The following is a 22,491-nucleotide window of genomic DNA, read 5'->3' as shown; positions in this document are numbered from 1 at the left end:
TTAAGAAAATCATGTATGTGTGTGCGTGTAAGTGTGTGTGTGTGTGTGTGTGTGTGTGTGTGTGTGTGTGTGTGAGTGTGAGTGTGTGGTATATACAGGGGTTAGACAAAATAATGGAAACATCTTGTTAAACAACAGTTTTATTACTTAATATTGAGTTGGTCCTCCTTTGGCAGCAATAACTGCTTCAATACATTGAGGAATAGATTCATACAACTTTTGGACAGTGGCTAAGAGAATTTTAATCCATTCCTGAAGCAAAACCTATTCCAGCTCTTTCAGAGATGATGGTGGAGGGAAGTGGTTCCTTACTTGCTGCTCCAAAATATACCAGAGATTTTCGATTATGTTAAGATCATGCAGTGCTAACACAGGATCAAGAGAATTCCACGATATTGAGGCCCAAACCATCACAGAACCGTCTCCATGCTTAATGGTTGGGGTCAGGCAATCGAAATCAAAGGCTTCTTTTGGCTCCCTCCATAAATAAATTCGTCCTGAACAAGGGAAAAAGCGTGAAGGATGATTCGTCAGAGAAGATGACATTCTTCCACTGGTCCATTGTCCACTTCTGATGGTCTTTGCACCATTTTAGGCGTTTTGAAACACTGAAGGGGGAAAGAAAAGGTTTGGCAATGGCAGCCCTTCCATGGTATCCAGCTGCATTGAGCACTCGACGAACTGTTTTGATTGATACTGGTTTAGCTCTGCAGTCACTTTAGTAGCTGTGGTTCAGTGATTTTTTGACACAATGCGTTTTAGTGCTCTGCAGTCACGTTCACAGAGTTTTGGCCTCCGTCCAGAGTTACGCTACCCAGAACTAGTCTTCCCTAGTTTTTGGTATGCCATCATGACTTTAGAAACAGTTCCTCTTGATACATTAAACAGCTCAGCAGTTTTTGTTACTGAGGTGCCAGCCTTTCGCGCTCCAACAATTTGCCCTCTTTGGAAGTCTGAAACGTCACACATTTTGACTTATACTAATACGCAGACCTCTACAGAAAGAAAAATCTTGGGTAATACATAAAGCACAGGAGGTCTGCAGTGCATATACATAAGATTTACATATCACTGGCAATCATAGTAACGTCTAAATGTCAGCAAATTTATAGGTCTTGAAATACCATGTGTTTCCATTATTTTGTCGAACCCCTGTATATGTGTGTGTGTGTGTGAGAGAGAGAGAGAGTGAGTGTGAGTGTATATATGAGTGTGTGTAGTTTATGTGTATGTGTGCGTGTGTGTGTAGTTATGTGTATGTGTGCATGTGTGTGCGTGTGTGTGTGAGAGAGAGACCTGGTGGGAATTGGGTATTACTTCATTAGGGACCAGATAATGTGAGGTTAGAGGGAGTACATTTGTATTTCTGGGAAGTGAAGAGGAACAGAGCCTGATGAAGGGCACTCTGTGTGACTCACTCGACTGGACTTGTCTAGGAGAAACTGGAATGTGTTGTGAATGGCTTGGAAGGCTTCCAGCTCTGTCCGGCAAAACGCTATCAAATAATCCTTAACGTGATCATAAACATTACCATCCAGAGCCTGAGAGAGAGAGAGAGAGAGAGAGAGAGAGAAGAGGCAAGGTTAGGTCATTCACTAAGTCCACCTTTTCTTTTTCTCATGTTGCGAAAAACAAGTGTGATACTGTGATAACTCTATTTAGCCAAGTGAGGACACAGTGGGAGAGGCCTAAGCTAGAACTTGCAGAGGAATACTGAGGTATGACTGAGGTCACACAGAGAGAGAGAGAGAGAGAGAGAGAGAGACTGTAGTCTCCCTTTCTTGCTAAGGAACCTGAAAGGCAAATGTTTTCTTTTGCCTGTGTAATCTTTGGATCAGACTTCGAATTTTCAAACAGCCACAGCTGCTGGGAAAGGTTGGGGAGTTCAGATTCCAAGGCCTCTGAGAGCAGAAACAAAAATTCTCTCTCACTCTCTCCTTCCCTGCCTCTAGTTTTTGACCATGGTTTGAGAGCCAGTCAGAGTGGAGAATATGGACCCATAGAAACACTGCCATCTCAACCATATTCACACTGTCTTACCAGAACACAATACCCTCTGGGGAAGAATCACATTTTGTTGACTTTCGCTGAATTGAAACCATACAAAACTTCATTTGCACATAAACCTTTTTACTGTGTCTCCAGAGCAAAGCTCAGACTTAAAAGCACATAAGTCAGGGACTGATTAAACATTTAATCAGAGAAAGCAAATCTGCCCCAAATCGATTTTAATTTACGCTCAATCACGACTCGTTCTCACCCCATGACAGACAGACACACACCTCAGCACTGGTCTAAATCTCACTGCACAAAACCTGCCACAGAGCAGGGGTGAGAGAGAGAGAGAGAGAGAGAGAGAGAGAGAGAGATGGAGAGGGGGAATGGGGGAGGAGAGAGAGAGGAGAACTTGTTCAGATTGCTCCTCTCTTGGGAAGGACAGCATTCACAACTTCACTCTGCAGCTCTGATGTGCCATCAGATGTCAGCTAAGAGAGCAAAATGGATGCCTGGGTGTGTGTGTGTGTGTCTGTGTGTGTGTGTGTGTTTGTGCATGGGGGGGGGGGTGTTTTATGGAAACTGGGGCCGTGTACTTTAATGTGTGTCGGGGGGCAGGGGGTGGGATGTGTACATTCGTCTTTACATTTATTCATTTGGTAGATGCTTTTTTTCCAGAGCGACTTGCACAATGAATACATACAATATACACATAGCTATGAAAACATGAGACCAGACAGTCCTGATAAGAGCTGTAATTACAAGCACTATCATGAGGCTGTGACTACCACATAATATAGGTAGAGCATCTAACAACCAGAAGACTCTGTACAGTACAGATCACAACACAATCCTACACCAAGGATCTAAGTAATTATGACAATATTATGTCCTACTACACCCCGTCGAAGCACTGCTGTGTATATGTGTGTGTGTATATGTGTGTGTGTATATGTGTGTGTGTATGCGCGTGTATGTGTGTGTGTATGCGCGCGTATGTGTGTGTGTGTGTGTGTATACGTGCATGTGTGTGTGTGTGTATGTGTATATGTGTGTGTATACGTGCATGTGTGTGTATGTGTGTGTGTAATGTAGTGTGTGAAAAAAGGCTGTGACTCAGCACAAACCAGTGTGCTTCCTCCTGATATGATTTTAAACACCACCACCCAAAGTAAGGGGACAGTGTGCCTGTTTGTGTGTGTCTGTGTGTACTGCACCACCATACATTGTATAATGAATTGTTACTTCTGCTCTCAAAGCAATAGGAGAATTTGTGCTTCCTGGTATTGTCACAGATGTGAGTGAAAGAACAGACACACACGCACACATGCGTACACACACAAACACGCACACACACGCACACGCACACCCAGATAAGCACTGCATGACTGACAGAAGCATAGACTCAGTGCATATTCAGGAATGTAAAGACCTGTGCTCTCCTTTGCTTTCTCTTTGGTTCTGTCTGTCCTAATGCTGAACCATTTGGTCTGGACCATCGCTGTCAGGGGGAATGAGTGGTACTGTGCAAGCTAGGGCTTGGCACGCCTGGGGCTGTCCTGAGGAGAGTGGCCTGTCTCCACATCACATTAACAGCACTTGTTAAGATTCCACTCAGGTGAGAATCTCTGTGATTTTTGGTGCCTAGGGGGTATTTTCACAGTTCACATGTTTACACACACATGTTGTTTACACACACACACACACACACACACACACATCAGCTGTGCTAACACTCTGCCCCTGCATGACAAACACTTCACTTCACACACAAGTCACTCACCACAGACTGTAGCCTGCTGTCTCTTTACCTGTCTATTCATCCAACCATATTTCACACGAGTTACTCACCTTAAACTGCAATCTGTCTGTCTCTTTACCTGTCTGTCTCACTACCTGTCTAGTCATCTAAGTATATGAATATGAATGAGAAGCTGGGTGAGCATTTTTTGCCATGTATGAAAGAGTGTATGCTCTCTTTTCCCTGAGGGTACCAGCAGTGGCTGGAAACAAATACCTTATCTGAAGCATTTGCTAAATGCATTTCTGGGTTCATTACACAATCATAAGGTACACTGTGTCATATAAACTGTCACACACACACACACACACACACATGCACGTATGCACACATCCACCAGACATCCACCTCTCCTCCAACACACTATCCATCTGTCCTGTAATCTGTGGGTGTTACGGTGCAGTGTGCAGGGCGTGGAGAGGAGGAGCAGCAGTGTAAGGCTCTTTACCAGGGGAAGTGAAGGACTTCACAGCTACTCCAAACGTCCATGTTCTCAGTAGATGGAACATAATACAGTGAGACAATGAGGTACCAGAGTGCTCTCTCTCTCTCTCTCTCTCCCTCTCACACACACACACACACACACACACACACACAGAGACACACGCGCACACATACACATACACACACAATATTGCAATGACGAAGCAGGGGAAATACCGCCAAAGGGGACTTTTTGTTTTAACCATTCCTTTCCTCCTCTTTCTCTTGGCACTGTCCAGTCCTTTTAAGGCAAAGTGTGAGAGACAAAGGTGAGGGCAAACAGAGTGAGGACAAAGACTCACTTCCCATATATTTCTGACCACCAAACACTACACTCAGACCAAAAATGTCTGGTCTTTTACTCAGCACGTGACATTGGCCAGTGCTGCAGGTCTGACTACGGAAGCTCAGGACGTCACACATATAAATATAGGAAACATCTGGCCCAGGGCATAGAGAGGAGCTGGAAATGTTTTCTGACACAAACAGCAGGGGGTGCTGTTTAGAGCTATAGGAAGGTCCTTACAAGAGAGACTCCTCTGAGGGAAGAGACTTACGATGTATCTGTTATTTCCCTTTTCCGAAATGACCATTAACATATAAGAACGCAAGCACACAACAAAGTGAAAAAAGTGGAAAATGGAGACAAACAAAGAGATGAAGTAACAGAGGATGACAGAGAGGGACAATTAGAGAGAGGGAATGTTACGGTCGGTCACCAGCTCGTAGCATAAAGGGGGAGACGCACGCGATAACAGTTCAAAATCTAGGGGTTTTTTTTTATTATCCAAAACATATAGACAAAGGATCAAGAAAGCGAGTTGAGGAAGCGAAGCTGTGCTGGGATGGATCCACTTGAACACCCATGTGCGTCTTGCCGGAATGGTGCCAGGAGGGTCTACAAATAGACTCGTCCCACTGGTTTCAGCTGCCCGAAGTCTTCTAATCAACAGGTTAGAGAAAACAACACAAAACAAACCAAACAAAAACATAATCGCCACCAGTAGGGGTTGTCAGTGCTGCCTAGCTGCCATTATTTAGGCAGCCACCAGGACTGGGGAACGTAACAGAGGGAGGGAGAGAGAGAGAGAGAGAGGGAGAGAGAGAGAGAGAGAGAGAGAGAGAGAGTTGTAAAGAAGAAGAGAAAAGAATAAAGAAATGGTGGAGGAGAGATAGATACAAAAGAAGAGAATTCTCACGTTTTAGTCTTTGTCTAAGTGATTCAGTGATGAAACAGTACTCCTGACTGCGTCTATGGTAATGTCAGAGCCAATGAGCAGTCAGCAGGTTGAGTGTGAAGCTGGCGTGTCATTCGCCAGCTGGCTGGCCTGGAGCCTTTAAGCCCAATCAACACGTCCATATATTAATTATTTAACACTGAGGCCCTCCCTACTGCCTCCCTACCCCCCCCCCCCCCCCCCCCCTTTCTGAAAGTGTGTTAAGGGAGAAGAGGTGACAGCACAATAGTGCAGAACTGTATTCTCTCAAACACAAACAGAAATGTGCAACACTGAACCACTGAATGTAACCATTTCTGGTGTGGTGCTTTTTTAACTCTCTGACATGCTTCACACATCTGTTATGGTCAAGCTCAGACTCAAACTGTCCCACATGCATCACATGAATGAGGTAAGAGTGGATCTTCACTTAGGGGTACTGTGTGTGTATATGTACAAGAATTGCACTTCAGACAGGTGGGTGTCAGACAGAACAAATTACATAAAGTCACTGTGTATATGTGTGTGAATGTGTGTGTGTGTGAGAGAGAGAGACTTTTTTGACTCTTCACAATACCTTTATTTTAGACCTCTCTGAGCCTCCAGAAACAAGCTTCTCACTTTTCTCTTTGTCACTTTAACATCTGTCTCTCTCTCTCACACACACACACACACACACACACACACACACACACACACACACACACACAAACCCCAGCAGAAAGACGTTATGCTAGACCTGACATGCAGATCTAATCAGCCACTAACTAACTGCAGCATCCAGAGTTACAGGTGAGTTGAGTGAGTCTGTGACTGGGAAAGGTGCTTAAGAGCAAAGACCTGCTTGAGTATCAGCTTTTATCAGCAGAGTCTCTCACAAAAAAAGACTCATTTTAACTCATTCTTAATGCAGTCAACACTGCCCTTCCAACACTGCCGTTATTCACTCCACCGTGTCTCAGGCCATGGTGTGGTACTAGGAGAACAGGCAGGCCAGAGGGAGAAGCACATTCTTTAAGTGTGAACGTGAGCGAAGAGCCTATCCACTGTGCTCTGTAACGAAATGAAGGAGTGTGTGATGGAGTGAATCAATCAGGCCGCCTGTTTGAGAGACAGTGAGCTTCACAATATTAACACAAGACTCAATTAGTATAGCAAGACTCCCCCACAGTCACTTCACATCATCTGGAGTGTGTGTGTGTGTGTGTGTGTGTGTATGGCCCTGTTTATACCTTGCATTAGATCTGATTTTGGTGATCTGATCTGATCCCAAGTGCTCAGACCACATCTGAAGGTGGTCTGGACTGCATATGACCGCATTCTTTTAGCAGTGTAAACACCAATGCAATCTCGACCACATTGAATGACCGCCTACTCAACTGATGTCATGTTACGAGTATATGGGTTAAACAAAACACTTCTGAAATGAATATTTGACTCCTGAACAACACGATACCAAATCACTAGTAAAACACACTACAAGTTTCTGACAATAATTCTGTTCGTATAGACATTTAATATAGCCTGCATCTTGTATCATCGTGTAGTCTACAATCAGTTTATTGAGCTGAGGTATTCGGGCAAGGAATCGCTTCTCTTTCTTATGGGGTGTATGACCCCAAAAACCTCTGCAACTCAACAAACAGTGAAAACTGCTTAGATTTATACCCACATCATTAATGAAGGTCAGTAATAAACAGCTCACCAGAAAGTGGCATGTTGCCTCACCTTGATGCAGTTGAGCAGGTCTGTTTGGTAGTAGCGGCTGTGGTGTGCATTAGCTGCGGCCAGAGTGAGTAGGTAGTCGTTTCGGGCGTGCGTGGCTTTGGAGTTGCAGTCATTTCTCTTGGCTTTCAACTAAACATGGAGACAAACACGTTTCAAGAATGGTAAGATTAGTGTTTGGGTAATAAAGATACTGAGTTATGGAAGCATGAAATTGAGTGAGGTGTTACCATTTGAAGTAATGGTAAAGGTTAATCAAACTGGGAAAAGTTAAAAGAACAGATGACAATTCATTCAGTGTTTGAGACTTTTTACAAAAGTGTGTAAAATCCCAATAAAGTTTGACAAGTTTAATTTCACTTCATAGACAGTCAGTTAGCCAACACTGCACCTAACATATGGTTTCACACACACACACGCACACACATTGTGTGCTAGATTCTGGAGACCACTGACATCCATTATAACAAACTAAAAAATAACAACTAACCTTGATCCTGACCCTAACCTTAACCCTCACCCTGACTAAAAAACACTCTGATGCTTCAGTTTTACCCATAACATTATCTTTTAGAACAATATCTTTTAGGTATTTTTTTACTAATGGCACAATGATTTTGACCCCAGTTTGACAAAGTCTTCCCAGTATAGTGTGAAGCAGAATAGTCTTTCACTAAAATGTCTACCTAAGTGAACCAGGGCTGTGGTGTAATAAGTGTGTCTTACCTTCACACTAGCTTTCTGTAAACTTATCCTGGACTGGAACAGACTCAATTTGGACCTGGGAAAATAGAAGTCCAAGACTGATGTGTGAGAGTGCTACAAAGCAGAAAGCAACACCAACCAAGACTTAATGTTTAGAGGATTTAGGACACTATCTGGATGCATATGTGAGTGTGTGTGTGCGTGAGTATGTGTGTGAGTCTGTTCATAAGTTTACACATGACCATATTTCACCAAACCCAAACATTATTTACTGTACAGATCATCATTTGTCAACTCTAATGAAACATTTCTGTGAATAAAATTCTCCCTAGCACTGAACATTTGGTTGTACATGTGAAGCATTTTTATTTTGCCTGGGTCCTCTGGGTAGGGAAAAAAAGTTTGTCTGTCTGGAAAGATCTGAGACTCTGGTGATGTCTGCCTTTCCGAGACAGGAAGGGAGGTGGAGGGAGACAAACACAAAGGGTCATTTCAATCCTCAGAGTAATAAAATGCACACACAGGCTGATCTAAATCAATATAACCTCAGTCAGACTGCTCTCTAACTGAACAGTCAGGATCCATTTCTCTCTGTGTCTAAGACGACTCCACTGCTCTCTTAATGTCCTCCACTCCTCCCCTCTGTCTGCACCTTCTCTCTTTCCTTCCTCTATGTCCTTTCTCTCTCTCTCTCTCTCTCTCTCTGTATTGGCAGGAGCTGTGAGAAGGTGGTTCCAGCATGGGTGCCAATGTCTGCCCAGGCACATAGGGCCTGGCACGGGTATGTTTTTAACAAATTCTGCGCGGGGCTAATAAACTGATCTGAATAAAGAGGGCATTCCCTCTGGAAGGCAGCCGAGCGACGACATGCTGCCAAACAATCACTCTCCAGACCAATGCATCTCAGAGAAGACATGCATCTGGTGCCTTTTTTTCTGCTTCATAAACGAGGGTTTTACTCTGGTGCTTTAACTGCTGTGTCAATAGGCTCACACATCACAACAGTTTTCACTGCCTTGACCACCCCCAGCTTCTACCCCCGCCCCCCAAGCTGAACATAACACAGGCAGCTTCAGGGGGCGAAGCACGTACTTGGCCTCGATGTCAGCTTTCTCCCGCACGGCTTGGGCCATCTGCTCCAGCTCAAAGTACTTCTTCTTGGACTTGGCCAAGTCCTTCACAGAGTCCTGCAACTCCGCCTGCATCCGACTGAGCTGCTCCATACACTGCACACGCCCATCACAAGAAGGCCCCCATCAAAGACAAAAGAGACAAAATGCAATAGTGTTATGTATTTGTCGCTGTACAATGCTGTAGTTTGGTCCAGAATCTAATCTAATAGTCAGATTAGACGTACTGTCCTTGTATTTGATTTTGGTCAGGGTTGTGACAGAGGGCTGCTGTACGTCAGGGTTGTGACAGAGTCTGAACTCATCAACTTCTATTAATTATGAGTCATTTTGCTAATATAAATGCAGCGCCACGGTGGGGGTGGCGGGTGGGGTGGATACCTTCTTCAGCTGTTGTTCTTTGTAGAGTCGGACAGTTTTTGCGGGGTCTGAGATCTCGCTCCTATAGTTGTCAGAGATGTTGATGCGTGATTGGGTCACCTGGACTGTGCCTTCCAGATATGCTCTCCACACCCCATACACATTCCTATTGCACACACACGCACATACACAGAGAAATCATGAATTTTCTCCACTCAATCTTTCCTACAATACTCCTACAACTTTTTCCCTTTGTTCATTTGAGGAGTATCATTCCATGAAAACTCTGACAGTGAGTGTATGATTGACAGTGTGGTTGTTTGAGTGACAGGTGTCAGTCACCTGTAGTCGGTTCGCTGGTCGTCTGGTTTGATTCCTGGCCAGTCTCGCTTTAAGTATTGGGTCGCCAGCTTCTGCAGGGCCTGAGAATGACACGAATGAGGTGAGAAGTGGACAGAGCATGACACCCCATTGTCTCCACCTCAGACACACACACTCATTACCACAACACTAAAAACACACACACCCACAGACACACACACTCATTACCACAATACTAAACACACACACCTCACACACACACGCAGAGACACACACACAAACACACACACACACACGCACACACACACGCACACACACACGCACACACACACGCACACACGCACACACACATTACCACAATACTAAACACACACACTCATTACCAAATACTAAGCACATCCCTCAGACGTAAACACTCAGTGCTCAAAGTGGGCCGGCACTCACTGGTACACAGTACCGGCGCATCTACATTTTACTCGTTGATGTACCATGCCTTTTTCTGGTGTACCAGCACTCACAGGCTGCCAGTACTCTTTTCTGCCCTCTCCATATCAGGTTCTGGGCGATTCATAATGACCCTAAATAAAGTGAATTACCCAGGGGCACTACGTGACACCCACCTGAACCTGTTCTCTCGACAAGCTTTTAAAAGTAACGTTAATGCTAGTCTAAGTAATGTAACATTGATGCTAAGACGTGGTGCTAAGATGTTGTTTTCATCGCCCCTTGCAGAGTTCTCCATTGCAGGCCTGATGACTTCCATTACTCTAATAACTGAAGTCAAGTTCAATTTCAAGTTCTTTATTGTATGTGCAGTGACTGCAGCATGTAAACAAGCTAAGAACTTCATTGTGTAGACATACTTAAAAACGGACAGTAACTAGAAGGGCACTCGGAGATTGCAGACCCCTGCCAAGGCCAATAGTTCACTCTTCTATGATATTTAAATCTGCAACCACAACAACTATATATATCTGGATATATTTCCAAAACTATTAGAACAAAAGAGTCAGAAAGTATGATTGTGCAAACTAATTTATTGTAGGGAATGATTAGTGATTATGCGCATGTTCTGCTAGCCGACAATAACCTTTAATTAGGCGTACTTTTGTCAACAGTAAGGATAATTTAGACATTGCTTATTTCTTAAATACCTGTTGCATTTGTTTCTACAGTGATGTCTGAGGTGACTGTTAGGGTTTGCTGTATGTGCAGTCGCGGCACACCATTAGCTGTAATTACGTCAGGTTTGTAATTCAGTTCATCTTTGCCCAATCTTGCAGTGTTAACGAAAGTAGAAAATAATACATGGATCCACCCTGTGACTCGGATCCGCTCCAAAATTTAATGGGTTCTTCCTTGGCCCATACAACATCCTTCCACCAAGTTTCATGAAAATCAGCCCTACTGTCATAACCCTACTGACAAACAGGCAGGCAAACCAACAAACAAACTATAGCTGCAAGCAGCAATCTGGGGGCCAATCAGCTCAGCAGGGTAGAGTTGACATGGCAGTTTGATCTGATCATGTTAAAAGTGTGGCTGTAAGAACTGATACCAAGTTTTATGACAGAAGCTGACAGAAAAAGCACTTTTGTTAAGAGAAACACATCAACATTTACTAGGCAAAAAGTTGTCTCAGCTTATTGCAGCACCCCCAGAGGTCAAATAGCACAAATTTTTTTGCACATCCTCAGGAAGGTGTCCTGAGTCCCCATACCAAGTTCGGTGTCAGTACATCAAAGCGTTCCTGAGATACACCTTCACTTCCTGTTTGGCATCCTAGCTGCTGATTTTTGATCAGTTATAATTGGTAAATGCTTTCACCGATTGAAAAGCTGACAAATAACTTTTGTGACGCTTGGTCTGAACATCATCTGTGCCAATTTTGGCAAAGATTGGACAAAATTTGTGGCCTGTGAATTTTTTTTTACATTTTTCCATAAAATGCAATATGGCGGGTCCATCAGTTAGGTTGACATGACAAGTTGTCATGTCTCAGCCTTGGGACCAACCATGGTATCACCAGACATGTGAATCAGTTATTTCAGGCAAACACATCAACAGTTATTGGCCAAAACACATCTGGTTATTGCAACCCCCCCAGTGGTAAACTGATATATATTTTTTTGTGTCCCCTCAGAATAGGGTTCCAAGTCCATGTACCACTTCTGGTTTTGATACACCAACCGTCACTGAGTTATGGCTATACTTCCTGTTTAGCGACTTTGCCATCGAATACGATTGCAGAACAGGAAATGGTGACATCTCCAGGCCTCAGGATCAAAACTTGAAATAAAAATTATGATTTTGGACCAAACATATGAAGAGTAATGAGCAAAAAACATGCTTTTTCTTATTATAGCACCCCAAGTGGTAAAATGGGGCAATTTGTTTTGGACTCCCTTTGGGTGGAGACTTGAGTTAGTTCACCAAGTTTGGTGTTTATACATCGAATTCTTGCTGAAATATGAGCTTGCTTCAATTTTGGCAGCTTCACCACCGATTTCGAATTGGCTGTGAGGGACGAATGATTTCGCAAATCCAAAAGCCAACAAATAACCTTTGTGAGACTTGGTCTCAAGACCATGTGTGCCAATTTTGGGGAAGATTGGACAAAATTTGTGGCCTGTGAAAATTTTTTTTTCTTTTACAAAAAATCCAATATGACAGAAAACCCAATATGGCGGAAATTGATGGCATGGGGTGCATTGAACTCAGACTGACCCAAGGAAGCCATTGATACCTCATTTTTGAAAATTGAGCACACAGTCCAAAAGTCCTGTGCGTAAATGCACCTCCAACTTTGACCGTTTGTGGTGCTAGAGTGCTCGAGGTGCAGACATGAAACTGGGTGAAGAGAATCAGGGGACTGTCGTCAATCAGTGTGCCAGATTTCACAATTTTTTACCACATGATTCTAGGGGCTGCCATAGACACTCTAGCCAGAAGAAGAAGAAGAAAAAGGTAGACAGACAATGGGTCCCTACGCAGCTTTGCTTCTTGGCCCCCAATAAACCAACAAACACCGACAGCATAAATTAAATCCGCAAAGGAGGTTATGTTGTGAAAGTCAGTGATATCTACCAGTATCTTTTATTCACTGTAGAAATTCAGAATGTACACATGCCAACATCTGAATAAGGGGTCTGAATAAGCACTGTAAACACTCGATATATTAATACCACACACATTCACACACACAGTGCCACATGTGACCAGAGGGTTAGGAGAGGGCAGTTTCTCACACACGGTGTATCCTTTAAAGAAGTAGTCAAAGGCTTGGGACCAAAACACTGCAAGGCACTTCACTGATCCCTCTCTACAGATGGCCAAAGGGGTCGGGGTGGAGGAGGTGAATGAAAAACAAGATGTGCTAGCCTCTATAACTCCATGTCGATTAGAGAGGAGAGAAAAGAGGAAGGAAGGAGTGCTGGCACAGCTGTGCCCCAGGATGAAGATCATGTGTGGGGCTGAGCAATCCTCCATGACTCCCCAAAGTTTTATCATTGCAGATGTGTGACACAGGCACACCACCAACGTCTGTCAACTACTCACCAACAGAGATCTCACACACACACACACACACACACACACACACACACACACACGTTCACACAATAAATACAAACATTCACATAATACATACATACACACACACACACACACACACACACACACACACACAATAAATACATTCACATAACACATACACACGCACACACATTCACACAATAAATACAAACATTCACATAATACACACACACACACACACACGCACGCACACATTCACACAATAAATACATTTACATAATAAATATGTAAACACACACATACTATACATTCAAACATTCATATAATACATACACAAACACACATACACACACACACACACACTCAGACTCACACACGCAGACGCACACACCTGCACCCCACACAGAGTGTGAGTGTTGGACTGTCTTTGGTTAAGCCCTTTCTGGCTGAAGGAGGCAATTAAAGGCCTCAGGGAACTGTAAAAAACCCAAATCCTCTCCATTCTCCAGCTCCACTGCCACCCAGGTGGGCAGGTTGCCCTGACAACAGCAGCCAGGCTTCCTTGGTGGTCTACATTAGGCAATGCACTGCTAGCAGCTCCAGATATGTGAGAACACGTGAGTTCCCTCAGAGCACAACCGCAGACAAAAGAGGCGGTTTGGGTTAAAAGTGAGATTTTTAAGACAACAGACTCAGTGGTTCATGCTTGCCAGTGTATTTGAGAACGTTATAGTCAGTGGAGGTTACTTTAATAACTGGGTCAGACATTCACCAACACAGAAAATGAATCTCTCTTTCCCTCCACTCTGTGTGATAATTAAACTACACAGCTTAACTGGCTGAGATGACTCCATTACTGCTGGACCTGAGCTTTAAACTGGAAAATCCCCTCCCACCCATCTCCTCTCTCTCTCTCACACACACATAGACACACACACAGACACACACTGACACACACACACACAATCACACAGAGACACGCACACACACACATATTCCTCTTTAACAGACACGTGAAAAAGGTTATAATGGTCTCTGTCTTTATGACTCAACTTCCTCTTGACCTCAGATGACATAACCACCTCAGCTGACCTGACAAAAAGGTCAGCTCATACAGGAAATGGATAACAGGATATGAGGTCAGGCCATGGAGGCACAGAGCTTCTGTCTGGACTACGTGAGTGATGTTTTGGCTAACAGGAGACAGAGACCCCAGATACTACCCCTTAAGTCATTCCATTTCATTCTTACAGTCCTCACTGCAGAGAAGATCCAACCAGCAACCAGACGGTTAATCTTTGGCAGGTTTGTGATTGAGGCAGGTAATCAGCATCTTTGAAAGCACTGCATGGGACAACACTTGTCTTTGGATGATAGGGGTGTTTTAGGGTGTAAACATGGGCATCCAGGCCAATCCTCAGAACACAGAGTGACTATGATAATAACATGAACACACCTCAGTCTCCCGAGACAGAATAACACTCAGAGAGATATACCAAACAGCCAGGGAGAACACAGACAGACACACATACAAACACACGCACACATACACATTCACACACCACTTCACATGCACACATGCACACAAACACAGGCCCACACAAAAAAACATGTTTCGCTACCACACTACTGCAATGAAATCTATAAAATGAGATCACTGTGAGAACAAAACACATCACAAACAGGGGAACAGAAAGGTCACCAGTGTATCCTGAGTAGACAATGAATGACCAAGATCACACCTCTGTCCCTCTAAAACCGATACCACTAAAACCAAAATCACAACAAAACCCATAACAGTAGTATCAAACCTCACTAACCTCACAGTCTTTTTTGCTCTTTGTGTGTTTTAGTGTACAGGTGTGCGCGTGTGTGTGTGCGTATGTGTGTGTGTGAGAGAGAGAGAGAGATAAATGTATATGGGTGTGAGTGTGACTGAGTATAAATGTGTGTGTGTGTGAGAGACTGTGAGTATAAATGAGTGTGTGTGTGTGTGTTATTCAAAAGTGAAGATGAGTGACAGTTCATATCCACCTCTTACTGGAGAAAACAATCAAAACAGTAATGAACAAAAAACAAATACTCCCAGAGCAACAGTGTCTTTTCATTTTCTCCTCTCTCTCTCTCCCACTCAGGTAACTGTGGCCCATGCCATTCCTACACTGCTGATAAGGAGAGACTGTATATTGATTCCAGCCACTGAAAATATGCAAAGTCTGCACAAGTGAGGGGGGTATGAAAGAGAGAGAGTGTGTGTGACAGGAAGAGGGGGGAAAGGAGAGGGATATGGAGAGAGAGAGAGAGAGTGAGAGAGAGAGCATTCATGCTAACTAAGCATTTGGCAGATAAGACAAAAACAGCAGGGTTTCATCCTTGTCTGGTATTATGGCTGTATTAGGGCTGTATGAAGACTGTCTCAGGGCTCTATTATGGCTGTATTAAGGCTGTATGAAGACTGTCTCAGGGCTCTATTATGGCTGTATTAAGGCTGTATGAAAACTGTCTTAGGGCTCTATTATGGCTGTCTTAAAGCTGCATTAAGGATGTATTTAGGCTGCATTAGGGATACACTATGGCTGTATTAAGGCTGTCTTAGGGCTGTATTAAGGCTGCATTAAGGCTGTATTATGGCTGCGTTAAGGCTGTATTATGGCTGCGTTAAGGCTGTATTAGGGCTGTATTATGGCTGCATTATGGCTGCATTATGGCTGCATTAAGGCTGCATTAAGGCTGCATTAAGGCTGCATTAAGGCTGCATTAAGGCTGCATTATGGCTGCATTAAGGCTGTATTATGGCTGTATTAGGGATGTATTACGGCTGTATTACGGCTGTGTTAAGGCTGTATTAGGGCTGTATTAGGGCTGTATTACGGCTGTGTTAAGGCTGTATTAGGGCTGTATTAGGGCTGTATTAGGGCTGTATTATGGCTGCATTAAGGCTGTATTAGGGCTGTGTTAAGGCTGTATTACGGCTGCATTACGGCTGCATTACGGCTGCATTACGGCTGTATTGGACTGTATTGGGGAGATCCATTCAGTCTACACGGCTCAGAGAGAAACATGACAGAGAACAAACACAGCTGTGACAGAAAATATTCTTTAAAAATGGGTCTGTCCACTGCTCTTGCTTTGTCCTTTTACTGTACACTCTATTGTTAAAGTGACGGAGGTTTGGTGTACATGACTGTTTCACACAGCAAGCATTATGGGCAACTGAGGATCAATTCTTGCATGGTCACACACTCTCTCTCTCTGTTACACCTCCCCCTCTACCTCTCTCAATGTGTGTGTCAGTTTCAAGAAGCAGCTTGGCTCCATTTGGACCCTGCCTGCCTTTGCCTTCTGCTCAGCACACAACAGGGCCATTGAGTGGCCAATGGATTCTGATGAAGCTTCAGGAATACTGGGTCAGTCCTGTTCACCTTAACCCTGAACACATGGTACTGTTCACACTAACCCTGAGCACAGAACACTGTTCACACTAACTCTGAACACACGGCACTGTTCACACTAATCCTGAACACACAGCACTGTTCACACTTACCCTGAACACACAGCACTGTTCACCTGTTCACTCCTGTTGCCTTGACGCATGCTAAGCTGCGACAGCACGGACTGTACTCCGTTCTGACTTCACGCTACATCCTGTCTAAGTGTTCCAGTGTCTCCATGTGTTCTGTTTGATTTTATGCTATGCTATGCTAAGTGTTCCAGTGTTCCTGTAGATTGTCAAGTATGTTACTCACCTACAGCTGTGACAAACTCCTGTTATATCGGACCTCGCTGCTGTGTAACATCAAGCCAGCTGTGGTCCTACCATCGGAGCTTCAGCCGAGGAAAAGAGGTAGACGCAGTGGTGTTCACAGTAGATTAAGGAAGCATCCGTTCAAACCACCTCTCCCCTCCATTCTCTTGTCGAGCGTTTGCTCACTCCGAAACAAAACGGACCTGGTACACGCACGATGCCGACTAGAAAGGGCTTTCAGGGACATTTACATTATCGCCCTGACCGAAACCTGGCTGGATGAGTCAGTCTCTGATGTCGAGGTTAGCCTGGATAACTTTACGATCATCAGATCTGACAGAACGAGGCAATCGGTGAAAATGCGGGGTGAATAACAGATGATGCAGTAACATCAAGGTGCACTGTAAGGTCTGTACACCTGACCTGGAGATGCTGCCCCTGTCCCTGCATCCCTACTATCTACCACGAGAATTCCCAACCGTTGTGGTCAGCTGCATTTATATTGCCCCCAGTGCAAACATCAAGGCAGCAGCAGAGCTGTTAGCCGAAGACACTAACGCTATGTCGGTCAAGTATCCCGGAGCTCCGGTGTTTATTTTAGGGGATTTTAATACTTGCAAACTGGACTAGGTGCTACCGTCATTTCATCAGTATGTTGGCATTCCCAGCAGAAGAGAAAACACACTGGATTTGTGCCACAGCAACATTACTGATGCTTTTAGTGCCTGTTCATACCCGCTACTCGGACTTGCAGACCACATCATCTGTTTACTCCCGCTGTACAAAAAGGAACTCAGACGTCACAAACCACAATCCTACAGTGTCCCACAATGGTCGGAAGACACCATCGCACAACTGCAAGGCTCCCTTGCATACACCAACTCGGACATCTTTGGCGGAGACTTGAACAGCAGGGTCACTGCCATTACTGATTATATCAACTTCTGCATAAATACCACCGTGCCAGTCAAAAAAATAAAGAGATACCCCAATTCCAAACCCTGGATCACTCCTCAAATAAAACAGAGCCTGAAAGAGAAACATAAAGCCTTCAGGATCAAAGACTGGGCTGGTCTCAGGATGGCAAACCAAAAAATAAAAAATGAGGTTCTCAAAGCAAAATTGAAATTCAAGAACGTGAGCAAAAATTTGACAACATGAATATAAAACAAGCTTTCCAGATGGCGAAAACCCTGACTGGCTGTGAACCCAAACACAGTCCATCAACATCACCCGACGCAGAACTTCTCACCACCAAAACTTATTCTTCACCTGTTTCGACACTCAGGACTCCACAGACATACGCATGAAGGAGCTGAGAGCCCTCCCCCCACTGGACCCCAACGAGCTGGTCCCTTTTTAAGTGGAGGACACACGGCGCCAGCTTGGCCGGTATAAGCCAGGCAAGGCCCCAGGACCTGACGGGATCCCGGGAAGGGTGCTGCAGACCTGCGCCACGGATCTCTCACCAATTCTTCATTCACTCTAATGCGAATCCCACCGGTCCGCCACAATACCCACCCTCTGGAAAGCTGCAACAATAATCCCAGTGCCTAAAAAACCCCGACCCTCTGAACTCAGTCACTACCGCCCCATTGCCTTCACATCCATAGTAATGAAGTGCCTGGAGAAACTGCTGCTACAAATCATTCTGCCAATTGTTAACCAACAACTGGACCCCCTCCAATTTGCCTACAGGGCCAAGAGAGGCACGGAGAATGCCGTGCCCTGTCTGCTGTACCTCCTCCTCCAGCACCTGGACTCCCCAGGCACCTTCACCAGGATCTTCTTCGTGGACTTAAGCTCTGCTTTTAATACCATCCAAAGGCACCTGATGATCCAGAAGCTGCACCAGCTGCATCTGCACAACTTCCTCAGTGACAGACGGCAAACAGTGCAGGTAGCCACAACAACATCACCTGCACTCATCACCAACACCGAAGCACCACACGGTTGTGTGCTGAGCCCATTTCTCTACATGCTATACACCAATGACTGCACCAGCCCCTCACCCACCACCACTTACCTCAAATACTCTGACGACACTGCCATTCTTGCTCTTCTCACAGATAACCATTCTGTTCTGGACTACCATAACTTTGTTGCACACTTCACCCAGTGCTGTGAGACTCCATCTCAATGTCAGGAAAAGAAATAGCAATAGCAATAGTACCCTGTCACCCCAGCACCCCATCCTAATTAATAACGAAACTGTTGAAATAGTGGACAGCTTCAAATATCTCGGAATCACTATAGACAATAAACTCAGCTTTGACCAGCACACAAAGGAAATTAAAAAAAAGGAGCCATCAAAGACTATTAGTTATTCGTAAACTCAAAGGATTCTATGTCGCCCCCCACCTCCTCCTACTGCTGTACCAGAGTATTGTCCAACTCATCCTGCTCTACTGTTCCATCTGTTTCTTTAACATGCTCTCTGTCACAAACCGTGCCAAATTCACACGCATTACTAATACTGCTGCCAAGATAATAGGCCTCCCCGCACCCAACCTCTCAGAGCTCAATAGTAGGGCCATCACACGCATCGCAATCACAATAGCACAGGACAGCACACACCCACTCAACTGCCACTTCATTGTACTGCCCTCTGGGTGCAGGTACAGATCCCTGAGGTGTAAAAGGGCTCGCTTTGGCAAAAGTCTGGTTCCCATCCCCATAACAGCCCTAAACAGAACGACTCTTAGAAGGAACTAAGGAATCCTGTCTACATGTTAGTGTCTATGTTTGCCTATGTGTACAAGCATCTATGTTACCTATGTGTGAACAGTGTGATGTCGATAGCGTGTTGTTGATTCTTCCTCGTGTACAGTGCTGTGGAAAAGAATTTCCCTCCAGGACAATAAATCTAAATCTAAATCTAAACCCTGAACACACAGCACTGTTCACACTATCCCTGAACACAGAGCATTGTTCACACTAACCCTGAACACTAGGCACTGTTTACCCTGCACAAGGTTTGGGGAGATAAGTATTTTGACTAACCAGTTTACTGGTTAGTCAAAATGAAAAAAAAAGAAATGAAAAAACCCTCTCAGAATTCATACAACTTTGGTAATGTTCATACTAGCTCGTTTTTCTGTTAAAAGTTTATTTCACTCCTATTTAAAAACCAGGTTCAATTTAAAAATTGAAAGTCACTCTGTGTGTATATGTGTGCGTGTATATGTGTGTATATATGTGCATGTGTGTGTGTGGGCCTCAGAGAGCTGATGTGCGTTTGACAGGGACAGTTACCAATTGAGAGCAGGACTGATGCAACCACACCACTGGCATTCAGTTACTCTCTGAGTTACTCTCAGTTAGAAAACACCAGATGAAATCTCTCATAGGGCTGCTAACTGTGACTTTGTCTCTGAAAGGATTTCTCTGTGACGCTGACCCTGTAAATGGATTTTTTGTGTTTCTAGTTCTAGAGCGAGTTTTTTAGGAACCTAAGAACCAACTGTATTAGTGGGCGTAATTTTGTACACACATAATTTTAATCACATGTTGTGTAGGTGTTCATGTCAGAAAACTAGCATGTTTTTTCTCTTTATTGGTGGGATTGTTTAATTTGCCTTTTAATGAGTGATGCCAAATTGCAGAAGTGTGGAAAAACAGTAAAAGAAGAGCTGAACTCTTACCACGGGGCTGAACTATGTAACAGGGCTGACTCACATCAGTCTCTGGCCTTGGACTAATTCTGGTCTTATAATTCAAAATACTTGATTCAGTGCTTTATATATTTTTTTCACCTTAAAAATTCCCCAATCCCATGCTTGTTTTGTCCATTGCCCATGCAATTTTAACACCTGCAACAATGATTCTCAAACGTGCGTCCATAGCTCAGACTGTGAATAAGAGTGAGTGTCTGTTTGTTTGTGTGTGAGGGTGCATGTGCGCGTGCATGTGTGTGCACGTGTGTTTATTTGTGAGTGTGCATGTGTTTATCTGTGAGTGTGTATGCATATGTGTGTGTCTGAGTGTGTATGTTTATCTGAATGTGTGTGTGTGTGTGTGTGTGTGGACTGGATTAAATTACACAAGCAGATCTTGGCATAGTGTCCATCCCACCATCCCATGGCACACGCTCATGCCTTCTGTATGCTCTTTTCTTTAGAATGTCTGAAAGGAAAAACTGGGAGAAAAAGAGGGTCATTTTCACCCCTCAGGGTACCTGCTCACCATATGCCGACCCGTCCTCCTGTCATACTCCTGATGAAAGAGGAGGAGGGGAGTTTGGGAACACAGAAGGAGTCAGAGCAGAAGGGACGTTGTTGGAAGGGAATGAACTGTGTGTAAGATGGTTGTATGTAGGAATGTAGGATCATGACATTGTGTACAGACACTAATATCTCATACTGAGTATGACAGAGTTTAACTGACAATTTACGTAGTGGAATAGATAATAAGGTGGTGTAGTGACAGTGTGGGATGTTAGCATGGTGCAGAGTCAGTGTGTGGAACATTAGGGTGGTGTGGTGAAAATGTATGGAACATTAGTGTGGTGTAGAGTCAGTGTGAGAAACATTAGGTTGGTGTAGAGTCAGTGTGTGGGACATTAGTGTGGTGTAGTGACAGTGTGGGATATTAGGGTGGTGTAGTGACAGTGTGTGAAACATTAGGGTGGTGTGGTGAAACTGTATGGAACATTACGGTGGTGTAGAGTCAGTGTGTGGAACATTAGGGTTGGTGTAGTGACAGTGTGTGGGACATTAGGGTGGTGTAGTGACAGACTGGACTCAAGTTCAACATGAACTCAACATCCCTTAGACCTCTTCTGACCTCACAATCCACAGAAAAACTCATAAACCCACAGCTTAGACTATAACACACGATATCTCACAGACCTAAGAGTCTCCAAGCTTCACAAAGTCCTGATGCAGCCAGTCACAGGCAAACAGAATCAGTCTCTTTCCTCAGTACTGTCAAACAGACAAGACCACAACACACACACACACACACACACACACACACACACACACACACCCTTAATGAGTGTCTCCATTCACACTCCCACACATAAAGGAGTAGTGGCTGAGTGGTAAATTAACAGAGTTGTAATGGATATGGAATGTTATGGCAATGCAAACAGTGCACACCAGGCACCAGGCCAAATCAATAGCCTCTATTTTATATTCTGTCTCTCTGATCTATGTACAACAGAGTAGAGAGAAAATGGAACTTTCTTTTCTTTTTAACAACAGGCGTAGGCGTAAACAGAAATAAGGCATAAATCAGGGAGGAACAGAGAAATATAGAGGGAGCGAGACAGGTAGAGAGAGGTAGGGACAGAGAAAGACAGAGGGGGACAGATACAGGAAGACAGAGTGGTAGGGACAGAAAAAGACAAAGAACGAGGGACACAGAGAGACACAGGGTGGCAGAGGGAGAGAGTAGGCTCATCATTTGGCCCATATAAAAAAAACAAAGAAAAAAACCCACTAAAAAACAGCAGCTAACCCTGACCCCATA

General features: G+C 44.2%; 1 protein-coding gene across 1 annotated transcript in view; it reads right to left on the bottom strand.

The window, feature by feature from the left end:
- fchsd2 (FCH and double SH3 domains 2) overlaps window positions 1–22,491 on the bottom strand; it is a 75,484-nt gene that overhangs the window by 17,411 nt on the left and 35,582 nt on the right. Inside the window, 6 exon segments of the mRNA XM_030793699.1 lie at window positions 1,419–1,541; window positions 7,225–7,353; window positions 7,948–8,002; window positions 9,019–9,152; window positions 9,438–9,582; window positions 9,759–9,838. Of these exon segments, the coding sequence (XP_030649559.1) occupies window positions 1,419–1,541; window positions 7,225–7,353; window positions 7,948–8,002; window positions 9,019–9,152; window positions 9,438–9,582; window positions 9,759–9,838 (666 nt within the window).

This window comes from Chanos chanos, chromosome 2 (assembly GCF_902362185.1).
Source record: "Chanos chanos chromosome 2, fChaCha1.1, whole genome shotgun sequence".
Lineage (NCBI taxonomy): Eukaryota > Metazoa > Chordata > Actinopteri > Gonorynchiformes > Chanidae > Chanos > Chanos chanos.
This window is presented reverse-complemented; position numbering and strand designations above follow the sequence as displayed.